We start from the raw sequence: 22562 nt of genomic DNA on the forward strand, positions 1-22562 counted from the left end.
CTCCGGCCTTCCAACTACATTGATTTTGATTCAGCTGGTAAAGTATTATTTGCAACGTAAGCAAAACATCCAGAGATAACCAAGAAAAATGGAAACTACTCGCTGAATCCAGCAGGATATTCTGATTAGACGCCCACCCATAAAATCTGTGCTGACTGCTGCATTTTCACCGCACTTAAACCAAGTTTGCCTTAATAGAGTTGATGATATTCATTAAAAGGTACTTTAAATATAGATTAAGTGCTCTCAGGTCAGTCTGCAGCATTTTAGCTCTCAGATAAGCCAGGTCTTGGACGTCTTGGAGTGCTATTAGAAAAATGTAGAAGATGCCAAATCTCATCCCAAACCGGGACAGGACCGGATGGGACAGGAGGACAGGGGCAGTTTGCTGACAGAATGAGGCAGGCAGGGACGGAGATATTGTGGGGTATGGCCACAAGATAAATGATGCCAACCTAAACACGCTCCTTGGCCTCCTTACTGAGCATCTCAACTTCTCCTGAACTGGTTCATTCACGCAGGTAAATCTAACCTCAATTGCCAACTTCAGACAACCCAGTTTTGGATTAAAGCAACACTAATTCATGTTTGAGATCAGCGGGATGGAAATAAATGCTGCTTCCACTGCGTAGCTATGGAAATTTGATGATTAAAATCTAAGTTATGTTGAAGTATAGATGCTCCAAGCGGGACAGTGGAAATGCTGCAGTAAAAACAAACAGAGATGGCTTGATTTGCAGCGACACATGCCAGTATATTGGAATCCAAGAACCTCTTTCCAGATTGTCTCATGGGCCAGCTGCAGAGTACAGACGCAGTCCCAAATGCCACAGCAACTTAATTTTGACAACATCTTAAATGGCTTGTTTTATTTTGGGAGTAAGATATAGATTTTTTTGATGCCAGATGTCTCATTTGAGCACTTTCTGTCAGGCATGCGCTCAAAAAACGAACATATGGACACTCCCATCCTACAGAATTTAGAAATGAGCTGAAACATCCTGTACACCACACCCCCCCTTCTCTCTCCATCTGTACGCAACGGAACGACTTCAGTCAGTGATGCCTCTGCACCAGCCTTCTCTCCAGGCATGCCACTGGGGAGAAACGCGTAATAAGGGGTCTGGTAGGAAGCAATCCGGCCACACCCTCATCTCTCTGGGTGACTAACGGCTGACCTTTGCCCTCCTCAGGCGCAGCGCTGTAACAGTAGGTAGGGAGGGAGCTGTGCTGAAGACTGGGCTGGTAATGAGAAAGGCTAGAAGAGCCTGAGGGGCCGATGAGAGTCCAGCCCCGTTTGGGTGTCCTCAGTCTCACAGGGCAAAGCAGGGAGACACAGCGGCTTGTCCACGCTCTGCTTTTTGTTTCAGTACCAACCAAGTGTAGGACTCAGGAGAGGGGATCGCTGGATCATGTTTCTCTCTCTCTCTAGAGAGAAGGTCAACAAGGGTTAAAACTGATTACCCCGGGGACGTGACCTTGTAATTTGCCATTCCTTTTCAGCTTAATTGGAGGAACCACTACTGTTAGTTGAAGGGGGTGAAAAAGAATCAAAGCAAGCTATTTGCAAATAGGTCAATGCTAATACAGCTGTAAATGAAGAAAATACTTTCTCGATTCGTATACACACAAAAACAGACACAACACCGCTGACATTATGGGATGGGGGCATGCACTCTCCAGTGGTCATAATATTGAGTCGCTGACAGGCGAGAGCCGCTGGTCGTATATCACAATCAACCAGCTGCTCATTGGCTGATTGATGTCGCCATTTAAACTGTGCACAGTTTAAATCAACCTCGTCCTGTCTTCCTGGTTCTGTGCTCCATTACTTGACTAGCTCACCAAGGAAAGGGAGCATCCCAGTCGATCCTCCAAGCCCACTCCTAAATTGCCATCTTGGGTTTTTTCACCTCTCCATCGTTGATCCCTAGGGGGGGTGATGCCTTTTCATAAAAACGGCAGGCAATGAAGACAAAGTGGCAGACGGAGAGAACATCCATCACACCTGTCAGGTATAATTACCATCCAATGTGGGGTGGAAGCCTTCCCTCCTATTGCACCACCCCGCCCCCCGCCCACCCCCCTCGATGAGAGCTGGAGGAGAGCAGGAGGGGGGTGTTGAAAGGAGAGAAGATACTAAACACCGAGAGTACACACCCTCACTCTCTTCATCTCCCTCCCTCTCCCTGTACAGCGTTTCTGTCTTACACATGCGCTCCCTTTCTCTGTGTTGTGTTGTATGCACGTGCCTGGCATCCAAGCTGCAGTGAAATTAATCTCAGACAATGCTAATGGATTATGATTAAAAGAACAATCAATGCGGAAAAAGCCAATTAGGCATCGTTGTCAGCAGGCTTTGCTATGGGAAAACAGTGATGCCAGGTTAGCAGCAGGGCAACAGAGACCAATGAAGGCGAGAATAGCTTGCTACGTTTCTTTCCAACAGCCAATCATCAATCGGATATTTGCACCACTTCTGCCTAATATCTGGATCACTTACTGACTTTCTGTACAATAACAGATCAAACGTAAAGGAAAAAAGGTTGTGCATGTGCTTGCATAATTTGGACCTGTTAGGCTACAATGCATTAAGACGCCAAGCCGTTGATTACAAAGGCAAATAATTAAAACTTAACTCATCCGTCATCATTAAAACTTTGCACTTAGTTGCACAAACCGGCAAATGCGTGTCAGCACCAACAGAGCTGCCCAGCTGCAATAAAGCTGTGGGCAATTACAGCCAACAACAGCGCAAACTGTTTATGAAACGATCCATCAAAAAAGACCAGGGGCGTAATTTCTGGGAATTATTGTCTCACGGTGCGCCCACAGAGATGCACCGGCGTCCCTGAACTCTTGGAAGACAGGCTCATCAAGCAGACTGCGGTGGTTGTGATCCGTTGTTTCTGCTTTTGATGATGCGCCGAGCTTTCTGCGCCTCTCTGGGTGTCTTCACTGTTTGGCGGACCTTAACAAGGATGAAGTAAATGGATATCTGGTTTCCATGGAGCTCTTGCCTGGGCGGATGCATCTTTTCATCCTGTTCACTTTCCTGCATATTGTGCTTCATGTGAAGTTTGATGATTATACGTGTGTGTGCACGCGCGTCACACAAAGTTGATTACATAATTGCACGGAGAGCCGACTCTGTCAAATGAAGTAGATGATGTTTGTCGTTGTTGATCAAGGAGTTGAACAGAAACAGCCCACGCCACTAATATGCATCTCTGTGCTGCGCTGAACAGCTCTTCGATCAAAGAAAAACAAACACGGAGCAGTCGCTGTGCCTACCTTTGCCTCTGATGTGGGCTCCAGGTAACACAGCCGATTGCCGAGCCCCTCAGCGGTCAGGCAGAACTTGCGATTCTCCTTCTGGATGCACGCCACGCACTGGAGCACCACTTCATCATCCTGTCAAGACAAAACAGAGGGACTTCAGTGTGTGTGTGGGTGTGTGGGTGTGTGTGTGTGTGTGTGTGTGTGTGTGTGTGTGTGTGTGTGTGTGTGTGTGTGTGTGTGTGTGTGTGTGTGTGTGTTCTCTGAGTCTGTGCGTCATGTCCAGAGAGAACCCCAATTTTCCCACACACAATCCCAACCAAACCCATTCATCAGGGGAGACTGTTGTGTGGCTGAGGCCTTAAAACTGTTCGGCTATCAACCCCCCCACATTTGTACAAGGACACTGGGAGATGGAAACACAGACTGGCAGAATACAATCACACAACTCCAAAGCTTATCATTACATTACAGCCACTGTTATGTCCTGATAGCAGTGTCATTATCACCTTATATTGACTTCCCTCCACCCTTAATGAGGTACTTTCTCCCACAAGAGAAAGCAACTCTATAACCAGAAACAATGAGTTGACTTGTATAATACAAATGATAGTCATTTTACATATTGTATAATTTTGAAACCCTAGGAATGTTGGTATGAATATGTATCTATGCTAATGACCAGTTTTCTTATATCTTCTTATATCAATATGGGCAGCAGGGTGGTGTAGTGAATAGGGAGAGGCCCGGGTTAAAGCCCCTATGTCGGCAAGCATCCATCCTGCTGAAGTGTCCTTGAGCAAGACATTGAATCCCTGGCAGGTCCAAGGGTGCTTTTCTGTAGAATTCCCCTACGAAGATCAATAAAGTATCACGTTGTCATTTAATGCTCCATGACTGTATCACACAGTACCAAAAATATCAAAGATAAAACTCAGCACTCAAGCACACCACAAAGAGTTAACATCAATGAAGAAACATATATTTTCCCTCCTACACAAGTTATGCTTTTCTTCTCCCTGTGCCAAGTTAATTGGGGGTATTCCCCTAAATGTGATGATCAAACAGAAACTATCCAAAGCTGATCCCTTTGAGTCAGCGCAACCTCCTGCAGGCTATTTACACTATTTATGTGGGACAAATGAGGTTGAAGCAATTGTGTTCCAGGTTTAGAAGGAAATAACGGTAAATGCATGCATGTGTCTGTGTAAAATATGGGCATTGTATGGCTTGGGCTATAATGTATTAGCTATTAAGAGATGGTGTGTGTGTGTTTGTGGATTTTTTACATGTATGTCTACATGGATGTGTATGTGGGGGTATATTATCTTGTTAGACCTCTAGGATTTGGATCTAGGCTATATGCAGAGAATAACAGGAATGTAAACCCTAAATGTGGTAGGTAGACTATACTGGTGGCTAAATATTTTTTGCTATAACCGATACCTTGGCATGTCCAGTATTTGAGTATAAAAAACCTGAACACGTTACAAGAAACTAAACACAACCCTATGACAAATTCAATATTTTTTCTATTAATCTTGGCTGTCAGCTGACACTTTGCATTCAAAAATTAAATGATAATTGTGCCATCAGCCGTCAGCATATAGATAATGAAGGTCTTGGTTAGGGAATCATAAGCACTTTATCAATGATTTATGATAACATTATCCATAGCTGTTCTACACTATGTTTAGGTTAAAGAGAGTCATAAATAGGAATTCTGAATAAATAAATGTCATTAATCTTTAATGGAGATGAGCCATGGGCTTCTCTCTTTGTAAAGGTATATTGCAGCAATTATATACTTGAGCAAAGCCAATTGTGCTAGCTAGCAACTCCCCAATACGCATTCTTGTGGGAGCGTGACAGCTGAAAACAAACATCTGATGCCACTGTTGTGCAAATAGGCTGATTGTGTTTATAGTAGTGGCCCTGTAAATGCTGAATTGAACCTAGTTACTCTTCAAGATAGCGGAGCAAGCGGAATATGCTGATGCCGGCTGATAGAAATAGAGAGACAGAGCGAATGAGAGAGAGAGAGAGAGAGAGAGAGAGAGAGGCTGCTTCTGCACAATAGCCAGCTGCATTATTTAATGTAAGGGGATTGTGCTGAGAGCAGAGTGCAGCAGTAGTAGTAGTAACAGCAAAGCACTCCATTACAGTGCAGCAGTATGCGTGTGTGTGAAAGAGATAGAGAGAAAGAAAGAAAGAAAGAAAGACAGAGAGATAGAGAGAGAGAGAGAGAGAGAGAGAGAGAGCGACAGAGAGTGAGAGAGAGAGAGAGAGAGAGAGAGAGAGAGAGAGAGAGAGAGAGAGAGAGAGAGAGAGAGAGAGAGAGAGAGAGAGAGAGAGAGAGAGGATACATAATTATGTGCATGTGTGTGTTTGGATGCTGTGTGAGAGCCACTGTGACAAGCCCCAGGCTCCTCAAACACACGCGTGACACATTATTTCAAGTCGATGCTCATATGTGCCTCAGATGTGGCTCGGGAGGAGATCGTAATTCTGAGCATGTTACAAGCCGTTGTCTACGCTGACTTTTACCTCCCCAAGGAACAAAATATAAAAATACTGTGTGCAATGACTGTATGCTTTAGCTACATGTGTCTGTGCAACCCAGGGAGCAGATCCACTGGACATAATGCTGACTGCTGCAATTGATTGTGCCATTCATGGGGCCATTATGGGAGAGATATTGGATAATGCTAACAGTCCTGGATCGATATGAAAATGTTATTCAACTCAGATGCAGATTGAAATGAATAGCCCACTATGGCGAATCAACACTTGGCTGGACTGGGACATGCAATCAGTGTCCCTGCTGGGGGAGCATGTACAGGGTTGATTTGGACCATATAAGGCCAGTATCGATCCACGCATCGCATTCCTGCCTGTCTGAGTGCCAAGATGCACACACAAACAATCACACACACATCACAAGCATCACTTTAATCAGAGAGGCTAGCTCTCATGTCCCCACCTCTGTCTGGCCCACGACTGGCCCTGTCCCCCGTCTCTCTCTCTCTTTCTCTCTCCCCAACTCCCTCCCCCAGTCCACACACACTCACTCACTCATCCCTTGTCGTACCTGACTGCCACAGAGGAGGGGGGGCACTCACTGCTATCAATCATTCATAAAGTGGAGCACTAAGTGATGTCGGCCCGGCTGGGAGGAAAGACAGTGCTCCCCTCAGTTTGGGATGGGTCAGTTTACACAAGCTGGAGAAAACATCCTACTTGAGGGATTTCTGCTCTCTTTGGCTGCCCATATGCAAAGATCTCTGTATTGTATCATCAGCACTAATGAAAAGTCAAGCCTAATCAGAGTGCCATATAGATAGCAGTGAAGAAAACATGATTCATTGAACCGTCTTTCATAATAATGTGCCAGTCTCCAAGGGCAACTTGACATTGAGTTTGACTTTGCCATAATTCTCTTTCCCTCTCTCTCTCGCTCTCTTCCTCTATTTGTCCTATGTCTCTCTGAATCCATGCATTTGTCATCTTGCGTGTGTGCGTGTGTGTGTGTGTGTGTGTGTGTGTGTGTGTGTGTGTGTGTGTATACACAGGAGGATCTGACACTGACACTTTAAAGCACCACTTTGCTCCTATGAGACTAGTGTGAGATGTGCTAAAAGCATACCAATGAGTGGGCTATGATGACAGCTCAGGGTATTTCCTTGGTTTCAGCCAATCACGTTTGCCTGATGCACAAGGGAGCGATGGCATTGGCAGAGAATTTTGCATAGTGACAGGTAGACACACCAAAGGTCTCCTCAACAAGGCTGCAGCAACCAATCACTGTCTTGAACTGTACATGAATTTAGACTGGGGTGGCAGACCTAAGCTTGGAGGAGCAATCTAGTGACACTTTATGCTTTTCCAAGGCAAATCACAGAAGTCCTGAGAGTGTAAGCTTGCCAGTATAGCAACCGGTACTGACCTTGCTGGAGGCAAGAACTGTATGTATTCTATGACAAAAAATGCTTGCAAATAAATAATCATTATTGATGATAGTAAGGAGTGATTACAGTTTGTAGAGGCATGTAATGGGCCGTGACAGGTAGTGAAAGAAGAAATACTCCTGGCATTAGGGCCCCAATCAGTACAATTACTTGAACACAAATCTCTCTCTCTCTCTCTCTCTCTCTCTCTCTCTCTCTCTCTCCTTTAGTCTCCTCCCCTCCCCTGCCCACCCCACTCTCTTTATGTAAACTGCTGCATCGTTTACGGTTCCAGCCCTCCAGACTACAAAGAAGGAGCCCGGGGTTTGTGGAGCGTGGCTTGCCATTATTCTGTTGGAAGCTTCCTCTTAAGTGCTGCAAGGAATAGAAGGAATTTGAACCAAATGCGCTCTCAGGAGGTGTCAGGAGTATCTGAGCGTTTGGTTTGAAGAGAGGTCTGCATCACTTCAGCAGGTAGTGCAGTGCAGTGCATACCATCAGCTCAAGGAAAGGGGCTCTTAAAACCTTATAATGCACAGCGCAGAGCTGCATATGCTTGTTTTGACAATGTATTTCCAGGCAGGTTCTACAGGCACCACAAAAACTACTGTAAAGCTCAAGTCGCATAATATCTCAGAGACACGCACAAGCTGAAACAAGAGGGAAAGAGCAACGTACATCTCTGCAGGAAGGCAAAACCTAACGTTGTTTTTGAGCACTGTGAGTGTGAATTTGGGTGTGATGGTTTGGGGACTGAATTGCTATAGTATTTCATGTGTTTCCCCAATGCTCCCCTAAGGCTTTTATTACCACTGGCTTGCAGTATACTACACCCAGCACTATATACTCATGACACTGTCATCACTCATCTACTTTCATCCGAGATAGTTCAGGGTTAAAGCATCAAAGCCACAGAGAATATAATAAACACTACATAATAAACACTTGGGGAGTACAGTGTTATGACTCCCACAGAACAGCAACGACACGGCACAGTGGCAACTCTGAATTCTCCTACTGCTGGTCTGGGCACATTGGAGTTGGTGGAACCCATCTAACCAAACAACTACCAAGAGTTTGTGTGTGTGTGTGTGTGTGTGTGTGTGTGTGTGTGTGTCCATGTCTGTGTGACACAAACATGCATCGATGAGGGTGCGAATGTCCATGTGCCTACGTGTGTGTATGAGTTCCACTAAAGTGTGTGTGTCCGTGTCTCGAAGAGTTCACAAAGAAGTGGTGATTACATCTCCCTCCTGTTAAGAAGAAAATTGCAGTTGCTAAGCATCCCATCAAACTAAAGACTTGTGGTGATAAAATCCAGACTGCAACTCCTGCTGCCGCAGCAGCTCTCTGTTTGCTCCCTCGCTCTTTGAGGTCAGATTTGTTCTGTCTTCAGCTTGATCCTGTGCCAAGGAATCTGGTGAATCAACAGCAAATTGATCCGAGGGTGGCACCGAGCAGCCCTCTGGGACGGAGTGGAGGGGTAGCATCATAGGCTATGAACAGATTGAGTAAAGAGGGCTGGGCTCCCGGCATGTACGCTCAAACCTCTGCAGATGATCCAGAATGCGGCGGCCCAAAAGAGCGGCCCAAAAGAGCACATGTCATTCCGCTGTTCATATCCCTCCACTGGCTCCCAGTTGCTGCCCGCATCAAGTTTAACTCCTTGATGCTCGCCTACAAAGCAGCAACCAAAACAGCTCCCACCTACCTGAAGTCCCTCATTCAGGTCTACGCTCCCTCCCGCCCACTATGCTCTGCCAAGGAGTGGCGCCTGGTGCTGCCACCACAACAAGGCCCAAGTCTCCAGACTCTTCTCTTCTGTGGTTCCTTGGTGGTGGAACGAGTTACCAAACTCCATTCGATCCGCAGAGTCCCTCTCAATCTTTAAGAAAAGGCTAAAGACCCAGCTCTTTAGTGAACACCTTCTCATCTGATGCACTGTGTAATCCAAAAAAAAAACAACTCTTTATCTGCCTCTATGCATTGCCTCTATGCACTGCCTCTATGCACTGCCTCGTAGCACCTACGTCCTGTCGGACCAGAACTTTATGGCACTTACTCTCGTTGTTCTCTCAAGACTAGATCCTTCCTTGTGTTGTATTAAAATCTCATATGTATGTCGCTTTGGATAAAAGCGTCTGCCAAATGGGAAATTGTAAATTGTAAAGAGGAGAGGAGAGGAGAGGAGAGGAGAGGAGAGAGCAGAGCAGAGCAGAGCAGAGCAGAGCAGAGCAGAGCAGAGCAGAGCAGAGCAGAAGATGAGACTTGCAGGTAGAGTGGGAGCGAATGAGGATCCTGCCCAGGGGAGCCAACAAAGCCAAATGCATTCACACACATACACACACACACCCACACACATACACATATACACACACAGCAGACCGTAGCACTTGTCTCCACCTGCCCACGTCCCTGTGTGACACCGCTCTACAGTGGTTCTGGGTAATACGTCTCCATCAGCACCAGGGGCCTGTCTGCCAGTCAACACTGCACAGGGGCTGGCTCACACACTGAGACTTTGGTCTGGACAGATTGATACAGCTGGTCAGGCACTGCAGAACAAAATACAGCTGGGCAGCGGTTGCACCCCCCACTGGCTCTCTCTCCCTTTCTCCCTCTCTCAACCTCCTCTCACTTTCACACATACGCTCACACACTGTGGGTGCAGACAAGGCCAGGTGTTTCCCCAGCCCATTAGTATCCACAGCAGTAACCTGAGAGGAGAGGAGAGGAGACAAGAGGAGAGGAGAGGAGACCAACACTGCACCCTCCCTTATGACGCACTATTAAAACACGGGGAATTGGTGTACTGGCCTAACCATCTGTTTATGCCCTCTGGTCATGTTAGGTGTAGACATACTCCATGTAGAATATTTACCTCATTATATCATTCACTCATTCATATCATGTTTGTCCCTGGATAATTTGGCGCAAAATGTGCAAGATTGACTTAAGGCATGCAGATAGAGCCTCAGCCAAAAAGAGGACTTCACTTTGAATCGCTCTATTTGTTCGTACAGAAACAAATACACAGACAAGATCCAGCTGCTGTCCAGTCCCACACCAAGAGAGTATCACTGAATATGTGGTGAGAGAGCGGCACTTCTTTAGCGACAGTAATGTAAAACACTACCGCTAAGACACTCAAGGGGCCGCCAAAGTTGTCAAGTTTCAAATTCTACTGGTAGTGGCATTAAACATGCAGCCTACCTTACCATATTTGTCAATTAGATTCTTTGTGCTGTTGTCCAATTATCAGATTCAATCAACTTGTATGAGCAATTACATAAGTGTGAAATGTGGATTGCTTTTTGCCATATTTTCATATCATTGTCCTTATTATCAGAGGAAGCACTGTTTGAAATGTTTGTTCCAGAAGGTTCTGGTGGAGAAAAATATGCTCTGCTGGCTATAGATTACTGTTGGAATGATTCATGAACTTGTAGCTTTATGCTCTCTTAGACTGTGGTGTGACTTTGACAGAGATGGAGAGAGAGAGAGAGAGAGAGAGAGAGACTAGAAGAGCAAGTGCTTTGTTCCCATGACTCAGTGCTGCTGTGTAAATGGGAAAGTGCTAATGCTCGTCTTGAGGCAAACTGCTGAACATGCTGCCCCCAGAACACACACACACACACACACACACACACACACACACACACACACACACAAACACACAAACACACAAACACACACACACACACACACACACACACACACACACACACAAAGACAGAGAGGAGCGAGAGAGAGACTGAGAGAAAGGAAAAAAGAAGAGATGGAGAGAGCACGAGAGAGAGACTCACACACACACAAACACATCATTAAATTCCCCAGGCCAGTGTGACACCATAAATTAATCTCGACATCCGTTAAACATTTCAGCCTTCTTTAAAGGCATTGCTTAGGGTGCTGAGTATGACAGCTTTACAGCTCGCTATTGAACAGTATCAGTGGCCAGTCCCTGGCACAAAAAGCATGCAGCTGCAGCCTTGGACCGCACTGGTGTAGATACAGTGTGTAGTTGGGAAAATCTTAAATACCCATTTCCCATGTGGACACTGTGTGCTCCAGATCCAAACTTAGAATCTGCAATATCTACACCACCTCTCAGTATCAAAAGAAATGTATACTCTGAAATAAGATGGTGACAAAAAAGATAAATAATGGATATAGGTTTCAACCTTGCTAAGGCACTTTGTACTATTAAGCCCCTTTTTTACTTTATGTGGACAGTACACTAATATTTTATCATTCAACTGTAACTTGTGTAAATTTTATATGAATGTGAAGCAGGGAATTGGTTGAAAAGTGCATGCATGCTCAGTCAACTTTCCCCGGATAAACAAATGTTACAAATATCACTAAGGTATAGGAAGATAACCTAATCTGCAGTGGTTCAATAGTCCTAGCCCTGTTTGATCCTCTCAGGTTGTGTGTGTGTGTGTGTGTGTGTGTGTGTGACAGAGAGATAGTGCCAGATGACGTGCCTCAGAACCAGGCTGTCTAATCACTGCAGGCAATCTAATTACCTGATCACCATACATTCACACTATACAGCTGTGAGCCGCACCAGCCATATGGGCCAAGGCAATCCATCTCAAAGATTGGACAGGAATGGCGATCTCGGCAAACCAAATGACTCGGAGTGAAGAATTGCTAGACCTTAGATGAAAAAGACAAGTATGTTCGCGGCTGCTACAAATGTCACAGTGTAAGAGCAGAAAGCAGAATGCAGGTACTGGATGTCTCTCTCTGAAGAAGTCAAAGGATCAGTCCATTAAGAACGAAGGCTGCTGCAGTTCATCCGGGGAGAAAGTTTCTGTCATGAATGCTCCTGAGTGAGGCCCAGTTGACCCACAGGCAGATCAGAATTCCTCCCAATTCTGGGTGTATTAAGCCTGGCTGCATGCTTCATTACCGGAGGAGTAGAGGACGGGGACTGTAAAACGTTTTCATTGCACCTTGCAGCACTGCCTCTCCTCCCCGGCACTGGCTTTAATGTGAAAGGCTAAGTAAGCATTTTCATCACTTCCTTGCTTTGGGCTGCCGCTGTCCCAGCTACTGAAGAAAGAAGGGAAACTTGAGAATGGAAAATCTTTGTATTATTTCTAAGTGCTTTGAGATAAGGCAATAAGATGACTGTGGAGGAAGATTGGGATAGTACTGCATTCTTTTTTTTGCCTGACTACATGACGGTTTGTGAAGCTGGATTGTGGTGGGGATGCCCAGGGGTGATATGTGACAGCAATATGGCTGGGGCGTACACTGGGGAACAAAGGGAACAAACTACTCATTCCCTCTGCTTTCTCTCCACAAAGTAGCTTCATTTACCAAGGGAATGGAGACATTTTTTTCTGGCAGAACACAGAGGAGGGAAAATAGGCTGCTTCTGCTTTCTGACAAGCAGTCTGTTGTATTTTTAGGGGAAAAGCCTTGTGGAAGTCCAATGGGAGAGCAACACAAACAGGTGCATTTGTATCCTTCCTGTAGCGTCTTGGTGAAGTGAAGCATGCATTTTGACTCAGCGCTCACCATCTGAACTGTCTGAAGCTAGAGAAAGACCCAAGCACTGTGGGCGCGGAAATACACACTTTGCTTTTAGGTTAAGAAAGTGGAATGTGACCTAGAATATCAAAAAGGGCAGCGGTCATAGGTGTTTCAGCAGTGATACAGGCTCTAACCCCATCTACATGGGAACGATGTGACGTCATTTGCTGTCTATAAAACTAGTTCAATGTCTATTTATGTCTATCTGCCGCTGGATTCAATAGAGTTGGTTCTCGGTGCAGGCATGTGACTCACATGTAGGTTACATCGGGTGATGGAGATCCGATCTGATCACCATCAGGCTCTCTGGCTTCATCACATGACCAGCCTCGGGGGATATCCCGCAATTGCACAGCTCTAGGAGGAACAGTACCCTCGACACTGGGCTTGTACCAAGAATGCCATGGTGTTGAATTGTAACACGATTATCTATTCACACCTTTGGGAAATGAATGTTTAAGATGACGCTCTTTTTACTGTGTTGCGCGGAGACCTGGGGAACACACTCTAACAGTATTACACTTATTCCCTATATGTGTAATAACAGCAATCGTAGTGTCAGCTACTCTGGGAAATAGAAAATATCCATTGTCCTTTAAGTCCTAACCTGACTGAAATTCTTCCACTGTGCGAGTCAAGTTATATTTAGAGAGGTTATCCACATGCTTGAGAGCAGAAAGAGTTGCGTAGGGCCGGCGCCACAGAGGATAGCCGGGTGTGAACTACAGCTGAGACGCCAGTGAGTCAAACTCTATTTGTTCCAAGACTGACAACTCTGCCCAGGTGAAGGGTGAGACGCCACTCTTTATGGGGTGAGAAGAGAAGAGAAGAGAGGCAGAGGGAACTAAAGAGAGGGTGGAGAGATAGTTTGACTCATTGACAAGTGCTAAATCTAAGGAAATATCGCTCCAAGCAAGACGTCATGAAAAAGAAACAGGAAAAGAAAGTACTGCAGTGGTGCAAAAGGAAAGAGACATCAGATGACAACCTCTTGTAGGGCAATTTTTACTTGATTTGTCATTATGTCTCAGCAAGAGCCCATTAAGAGACCAGGTGGGGAAGCTACTTCTGAGGTGTCAGCTGCTCCACTATACAGCCACAGAAACACTTCTGCAAGCCAGGAGGGAGTGTCGCCAGAGGCTGAGAAAACTGAGCAATACTGCAGAGATACCCGGCCCAGTGGAGGGATAAAAAAAAAAAAAAAAAGCGCTACACCATCCTCCACCTGCAGAGATAGGCTTAGCCCTAGCAGTAAAACCTGCCTCTCCACAGAAGCACTGCAGAGTCCCTTAAGACAGGAGATGAGTTAAGGAGCTACTGGCAGGTGAGAGAGAGAGTGGTGTCGTAATCAAACAGCAGAAAAGTGCGAGTATGGAGGGGAGTGAGGGCGCTGATGAGGCAATTCAGGGTAGGCTGGGGGGTATGGGAAGGTGGGGCGATAGCGTGTTAGTATGCGTGTGTGTGTTTGAAGGGGGGGTGGAAGGTGTCAAATAGGTCAATGCTTATCAGTCTCCTCGCTGTACGTCCCACACCCCAATGGTCAGCACTCCCTATCTCCCGCCCTGCTGGCTGCTTGCTGGTCAAGCAATACATTGTTTTATTACACACATCGTTGACTCTGCAGCAACAAGGCCCAATAAAGAGGGTGATATCTCCTTGTCTGCGCTGGCATGGTGCGAGCCAGACGCAGAGGTTGTTAAAGAGGAATGAATCTTTTATGAGGTGGGGAACGCCACTGTCATCAATATCAGACGAAAAGGCCGAGAGGTTGCCGCACGCCTGAAGGAGGAAATCACAGGATTTTCTCAACACAGCAATTATGGCAGCGCAGGCTGGACGCATTAGTGCTGTATACAGATCCTGCAAACTATTCAATTACACAACCGGCAGCCGAGTTGATGAGATGCCTCACTAACATGCATCGTGGCACCGGCGGTACCTGCAAAGTGGTATCATGTCTCTTGATAGCATTAATATAGGAACTGACCATTGGAAACCCAGTGTAGGGCTGCCTTGTTTGTCTATGTTTCTCTACAGAGACTGTCTTGCTGTCTTTATGAGGCTGTGGATGAATTTGTCAGCTCTGACTATGCAAGCTTTAACTAACATGACAGTGATTGTGTGTGTCTTTGTGTCTTTTTTATCTTTTCAGATTCCGGTCCAATTTAGAGTTTGTATCTGGGAGAGGACTTGGGTGATGGTGTTACACCTTGGACACTGGCATCAGCCCAACTTTGACTTTTTTTATTTAAAGAAATAGACATACAATGACGTGCCGGGGTATTACATTATTAACATGAGGTGTCACCAGAGGGGCTCCGTAGAGAGAGAGAGAGAGAGAGAGAGAGAGAGAGAGAGAGAGAGAGAGAGAGAGAGAGAGAGAGAGAGTTCGTGTCGGTTTACTGTCTGATATCTCCAATTTGAGATATCTTCACTTTAGTTTTGACTAGTCATAATGTAATCAGAGCTATCTTAAATTAGGTTTTTGACTAGTCATAATGTAATTCAAAATATCTTAAATGAGAACTACTGGAACTACCACTACTAGGCCTGTACTGCTGCAGCAGCTGTAGTAGTAGCTGCAGCAGCATCAGTGTTGTTGCTTGCCACTACTGACTAAAACCACCTGGCTTAACGGTACTGCTGCAGCAGCAGGAGCAGCAGCGGCAGCACCCACCACATTCTCTGGAGCCCTGGTAAAGCTCTTACTGTGGACTTTGACTTACCCTACAACCCTATCAAAATTAACTAGAAAAAAAAAAAAAAGCTTAAAAAAAAGCCGCCACAAGAGACACCACCAATCTCGCCTGACCTCTTGCGCACAGCCTATAGGGGGCGCTCACACCGAAAAGCGTCGCTACAGGCGGGGCGCTTCAAAAACGCCTAGGCAGACTGTGTCGGGCAAAACAGCTTGGTGAGGCTGTGGAGCAGGGCAGCAGATTATTTGAAATTATATTTACAGAACTTTATTTCCAGTTGGAGTGGGCTTGTAAATGCATGCATTTACCAGTCAAACTTTTCAAGACTAATGTATGTAAAATAAGTCAAAATTTATGTACAATTGGATGTCATATTCTGCCCCGGGAGAACACACACAATCCACAATCCGTAGCTCTGAAATTTAAGTGTTGAAACTTTGTGAAGAGAGTGTTGCAGCTTTGCATGTAAACGTTTTGTGATTTAATTACGTGTAACCATTAATTAGACTAATACAAACATTACCTTACAAGCATTCATTTTTTTCACAAGTATTCAAACTAGAATTACAAAGACAGATTTTTTTTTTCACGTTTGCAAAATTTACTTACAACTACGGAACTTCAATACGAGTACCAACTCCTCCTTCCTACAGAGATTCAAAACTGAGCTTCAGACATTCAAAACTAAGTTTCAACCATTCAAAACTTAGCTTTATGCTTTCGAAATGTGGCAGGATTCTAATCCCATACCTTCCACACAGCACAACAACCCTGCATTACATTTTCAGCAGACTGTCAAGTTTTGCATTAAAACCCGCAAACTCAGAGACTGACACTAAACTATCTCCTATAAAGGAGAGTGGAGTGAACCCAGACAGCAGCAGATTGCAGCAGTAAACGCGCCTCTAAATGGCTTATTAGGGGCACAGTGGGGAGACAGAACATTGTACGTAATTATGGCAGATACCAGAGCTGCTTTATGTAGGAGGAGAATGATTCACAAGCACAGCCAAAGGTAGTGAGACAGTGAGTGTTTTAATGATTTTTATTTCCATGGCAAAATGTGTTAGAAGCATTGTCATTGTTTCTGTGGAAACAGGGCTGTTTTTAAAAGTCACATGAGGTTAGTTGCCCAGACAGGGAAATCCTAAAAAAGTTTTAGCTAGCACAGCACTCAGATACTTGAGAAATGCACAATATGTTCATAGGAAGGAAACTAGGATATAGTGTACAAGACTTTTTGGTCTGGTTTAAAATAGGTCAGTCCACACAATGCTTCCTAAATATACATAACTATGTAAAAAGTTCATCTGAGTTAGGACATTTCAGGCTATTCTCGCTTAACATGTGAACATGCCAGGTGAGGTTTATTTTAATAATAATAATAATAATAATAATAATAATTGATTACATTTATATAGCGCTTTTCTAAGTACTCAAAGCACTTCACATATGGGGGGGGGGGGGGGACTCAACTCAACCACCACCGATGTGTAGCACCCACCTGGGTTTTGTTTGCGCCAGAACACTCACCACACATCAGCTATCACAGTGGAGAGTAGAGGACTGAAAGAGCCAATTAGGAAACGAGGGATGATTAGGTGGCCATGATGGAAGGAAGGCCTCTGAGGCAGCCTGGAAGGAGGGTGCAATATGAACCAGCACCGTGAGTAGTATTGTTCCATATCAGCTGCTGAGGCTGTCTGACAAACTAGCCTGGAAGGAGGATGCAATGTAAACCAGTACAGTAAGTAGTATTGTTTCATATCATCCTCTGAGGCTGTCTGACCAGCCTGCAACGAGGTTAGGAAAGCAGTGAATTACATCAGCAGTTCAGAAATCAGGCTTCCCTTTTGAATCAGACCAGCCTCGGAGGCACTAGACTAATCTGGCTGCGAGGAGGCTGGAGAACAAAAATGCACTGCAAACCAGCAATGGGGGTAGGATGCCATAATCTGACAAATATAATGCACAGATAAACAGTATGTAGCCTACCCTCTTTTTATAATCTGTGTGCATTGCCCTAACTAGCTTGTTAGCTGGTTGAGCTGTAGTTTAGCAGTAAAGCCAGGCTAGCCAAGAAATAATTGACAACAAGTCATTTAGACATTCCCAGATATGCTAAAAAAATTCAAAACTGGCCCAGGACAAACGCTCCTGCTAATTTTACAGAGGTATAACTGTTTCAGCCAGCCAAGAGGTAATTTATGTTGCTCACAGGCAAGTGGCCAACCAGACAAGACCCTGAACCATCAAGAATAATTCATCACAATGGGAATGTAGGTTTGCCGTGGTGGTAATGCTGCATAAGCAGGACTGGATTTACAGAGGAGCCATGCACATGAAAAGCAACATGATCCAGGAGTCACAGCAAGTGGGGCTGCAACTGATACTGCTGCTGAGCAAAATGTGTCAGCCAGCAGATAGTACTAACTACCTTGAGAACAACTTGGCTTAGGTCAAAGAATTCTTAGAGAGTGTATGCTGCAATATGATCTGTCATCAAACACCTTGTACTAAGTACATCCAAGCATATGAGGATCACAGCAGCTTATCAATAATGAACATACTGTATATTAGGCAAACAGAAAGTATCAGGCTGCATTGCCACATAAAGCTGTGCAGCCCTCTGAAACTATAGATGAAAACCTAAATAGGAGAAATGTCTGTTGGAGGAGAGGAGCTTTCTTAGACCAAACCAGAGAGAAAAGAATAACAGGGTCTTCTTTGGGAGGGGGCTCTTCCTACATTGCCTTATTAAATATTCATGCTCTGAAACACCAGATCAATCAGGCCCCCTTCCTGCATGCCACTGACATTACTGGGGAAATTTCTTCATTTGGTGGCACGATCGATAGCTCATTACAGCAGCTTTACACTGGGTTGTCTCTGGGCAGGCCTGCTGGCTTAATTCCCTTCCCCCATCACACAACAGAGGAACAGCATTCTGCTGAACAACACTTCCACCCTAAACCTTACACTAACTTACTTTTCTGCAAGTTGAGTTCAATAGAACTTTTGAAAGTGCAATATTGACAATTGTAAATGACTCTCAGGTGATGCTAATGTGAGATATGGGGGAAATCAATACTGCAGTAGGGATATGGGCTGGAAATATATGCTCACACGCAGTGCAGATAGAGGGAGCATGTATTTGATCAATACCATGCCTTTTGCATGACATAACTTAGCATTTTGAGTAGTTCAAATGCAACTAGGGAAAGAACCGCAAGAAATCAATTACATTTCACACTTGGTAGACGGCCAAGAAATTGTGTTAGGATTAAATCAAATATAGAGATATGGAAACTCAAGCATTCACACAAAGCAGCAATTTTCTGCATCTCACTTGAGATGCACATGTGAGCATGAAAGTTGGTAAAATTGTATGGTAAAGCGCTGGGAAAAAAAATATTAGAGAAGGCAAAATCTCCTGTGACAGGTTGCTTCAAAGGAAGAAAATTTGTTGGGTTCATGAAATCATTTCTTTACAAAGCTATTTGCAACATGAATCTGCAGGCTCAAATCTGCACCATTATGCTCATGGTTCCTAATGAAACTGAGCTATTACTTTTTTAATTCAACCATGAAATGACAGCAGACCTCATCATAATAGCATTAGAGCTACCCTCCTTAGTGTCAAGTAGATTGGGATGATGTGCTGAACTGAATTCCCATCAACGGGAATAATTTCATGGTAATCTCTAATAATTATACACAGGGCAACTGACAGAGTAACAGGAAGAGACAAATATAAAGCAAGATGTCCTTCTAGGGCTAAAATCCTGGTTTTGACTACACAGGAATCAACTTGGATATGGGATTCACTCAGAAGATTGAGTGAAGATTTTCTTAATCATGTCAATTTTAGAGACGTTGAAAGGTCGTCAATGACATGGCAGCGTTGGGCTTTACGCTCTCTGCTAACGTGACGCAGGATAACTAGAGATGCTTCCAGACAGTTTTCTAGTAAGCATAATACCTCCCACTGCACTCTGCAGATCAAGGGCACCTTTGGTTGCCTCTGGCCCAATGTGGAGCTGTTAGATACGGCCTCTACCCTCACAGGATCTCTCACATCACAAAACCATTTCAAGCCTCCAGAAGACCTACAGTATACCGTTACACATACTAGCACACGTTACATCAGGGGGATTCAAATGGATGGGCAAAAGACGCAAAACCACAATAGATCACCATGGATCACAATGGAGATGAGAGGGGAATGGGGGCAGAGGGAGAGAAGAGGGAAGAGTGGGAATAAGTGAGACGGCGAAATATAGATGAGGAGAGGGAAAAGAGAAGAGCATTAAAGAGCAAAAGAGAGCAACGACAACAAAGGACAGAGAAAGAGACACCCAGCAGGATGCACACACACACACACCCACACACACACACACACACACACAGACATCTAGCTCTGGCACTGATGTCATGGACACACAGCACAACCAACATTAAGACTTTACTGTTTTAAGATCTTACAGAGCAAAGCTGTTCTGATGAGGCAAAGTTTTTGTCTGGCTCATTACAATAGTGCTGTGTGTTGCCACATTGATGGTTATTGCCTGGATGCCAGGTGAGAGCGCTGCCTTCACAAAAACAAGCCGAGCGCTGCCACAGTGCATTAGTCACACTCCTAGTCTGGCCTTTTCAAAGTCGCTACTCCCACTCTACCTGCTAATAGATCACCAGACTTCGATATTCGCCCAGCAGGAATCCTCGCAACTGAGGGTTTTGTGTGTGTGTGTGTGTGTGTGTTCTTTAGTGTTCAAATCATGTTTGGAACTGTGGCTCATCCCACCGCACGCAGTGTCATGTACTAATCAGTGGCCTCATGTCAGAATGATTGTATGATCAAACACACAAACAAGCGAGAGGAGCGAGACAACAGCAGCAACATGATAAGTTTCTTCTTTGGTACACCAGCACTCTCTCTCTCTCTAGCTCTCCCTCTCTCTTTCACTCTTCCTCTCTTCTTTCTCCACTCTCCCTCATCTCTAATGACACAACACACAGTGGGCTAGCAATTCATTTGGAAAACTACGCTTACATAATGAACAGCCGGAGCCATGTAACCATAAGCTGATATTTTATTCATATCATTCACTATATTGCTTATTATTGAAGCCACTGCTGCTAGAGCTGGTGCATCTAAGGACATTTCCAATTTCCAAACAGGAAGAATGAAGTTCCAGTAGAATATGCAGCACTTATTATCCTCTCCTCACAGCCCCTTGCCCCCTCTAACATTAAACAGCAGTTTGGAGGAAGCTTCACTCTGAGTCTCCGGGCTCACAATCAGCACCATTCCTCTTCCTGTAACATCAATTTACCCATGGCTGAAAAATCCTCTCCCTCTCTCTCTCTCTTCTTTTCCTCCTCTCCGTCTCTGTGAGCTGGCTTTATAGGCAGCAGTCCGGCAGGGGTAATTTCTGCTACCACTCCAGGGAAATTACTTTGTGTTGTTGTTAGAGAAAAGGCAGTTTGTGAACTGCTTTATCAAGCTCCTTGGCTCCAATAACAGGCAACATTTGGATGCCAGCAAGAAACATAGCCTCTACATATCCTCACAGAGTGTTTGCCACTAAGTGGTACCAATGTAAAGGCAAGATTGGTTAGAGCTAGAGTGAGTGTGTGTGTGTGTGTGTGTGTGTGTGTGTGTGTGTGAATGTGAGTGTGAGTGTGAGTGTGAGTGTGTGTGAGTGTGTGTGTGTGTGTGTGTGTGTGTGTGCGCGTGCAAGTGAGTGTTTATTTCTGCAGGAATGGCTGTAGTGTATGTGAAAATGTTTCTGTGTGCGCGTGTGTGTGTGTGTGTGTGCACGTGCGCATGCATGTGTGTGTATCTGTGCTGCTCCTCTACACTGAGTAGTTCAGCTGCGCCTTGCTTGGCCTGATGAATAATTTCTGCACTGTGCTCTGCTGTGGCACGTCTGGTGCAGCCTGACTGCACCACACAGCTACAGCTCCGCATTTGCATTCAACACATACACTCACGCTCACACACACACACGCACACACACACACACACACACACACACACACTTTTACACTCATGAACACCAAGCTTGCTCACTGCACCCCCATCCCAACACCATCCAGCCAGTCAGCTGCTTCCCTGTGTGGAGGGATGCAACAAGCTGCTAAGGCCTCTTTAAAGGAACAGTGATTTCCTATTACTCAGTGTCATCTTATTTAATCTCCCAGACTTACAACTGAACTTGGAAAAAAAACTTTCACAGTGAATCCAACAAACCAGACCAAAACAGACAAACAAGCAGAGGTATTAAAACCACAACTCTCATTAAGTGTGATTCTAAAACCTTGATTGTGGATTGTTGGCATTTAGGGTTTCAGCCCATAAAAGAGAAGAAGTGGTGCTGAGGCATGCTGATGTGGTGACATCTATGTGTTGGCAACAAGGGGTGGGGGGTGCAGGGCAGCTGACAAGGAGGCATCAGCTTTTTCTGGGGGGTGGAAGGCCATTTTAAACACCACTGTCATTCCCCGGCATACTAGAGGGTCAATTCAGAAATGCTCATTAGTGAGAAATTTCAACACCTCTTTACATTCATAAAGGCCAAACATGGCTGGGTTGATGTGTGGGTTGCTATCACTGTATATATAAAAAAAGAAAATCTCTACTCTCTCTGAAGTGAGTTGTGCATCTGTGAGCAGCTTAATAAAGGAAAACCACAAGCAGCGCTGGCAGTGATATGTGAAACCAACCACCAAACACCTCCCACTGTCTTGGGGTCTATCTGGAACACCTCCAACTCCCTGCTCCTTCATCTACCCTAGACGGGAGGGTATTTTCAGACATGATCCAATGCATTTTCCCACAGATGTAGGAGCAGATAAAGTCATCATGTCTATCTTTGTCAACAGTGAAAAGGGTTTCTGCTGGTTCAACAACTGCCAGGCATTTTCAAGCTCAAAGCTTCAACTTCAGCTGAATAACTGTCACCAGTGGCACACATTTTTAACATAGAGTAGCAAGATAACAGTCTAGATAACAGTCTATTTAACCTCATGTTCCAGCCTTTTTTCATCAATATTTGTTGACATTATCTTGTCTAGTTTTATG

At 44.9% G+C, this 22562-nt stretch overlaps 1 protein-coding gene across 1 annotated transcript in view; it reads right to left on the bottom strand.

Moving 5' to 3' along the window:
* LOC139643710 (ryanodine receptor 3-like) overlaps positions 1–10072 on the bottom strand; it is a 91884-nt gene extending 81812 nt beyond the window's left edge. Inside the window, exons 1-3 of the mRNA XM_071518942.1 lie at positions 10049–10072; positions 9887–9943; positions 3295–3414 (exon numbers count right to left, since the gene is read on the bottom strand). Of these exons, the coding sequence (XP_071375043.1) occupies positions 3295–3414; positions 9887–9943; positions 10049–10072 (201 nt within the window). The remainder of the gene's footprint in view (positions 1–3294; positions 3415–9886; positions 9944–10048) is intronic.
* Between the last annotated feature and the right edge of the window lie 12490 nt (positions 10073–22562).

This window comes from Centroberyx affinis, unplaced genomic scaffold (genome assembly GCF_046629955.1).
Source record: "Centroberyx affinis isolate AG114_WGS23_722 - 3 ecotype Tasmania unplaced genomic scaffold, CSIRO-AGI_Caff_v1 ptg000646l_1, whole genome shotgun sequence".
NCBI classification, from domain to species: Eukaryota; Metazoa; Chordata; class Actinopteri; order Beryciformes; family Berycidae; genus Centroberyx; species Centroberyx affinis.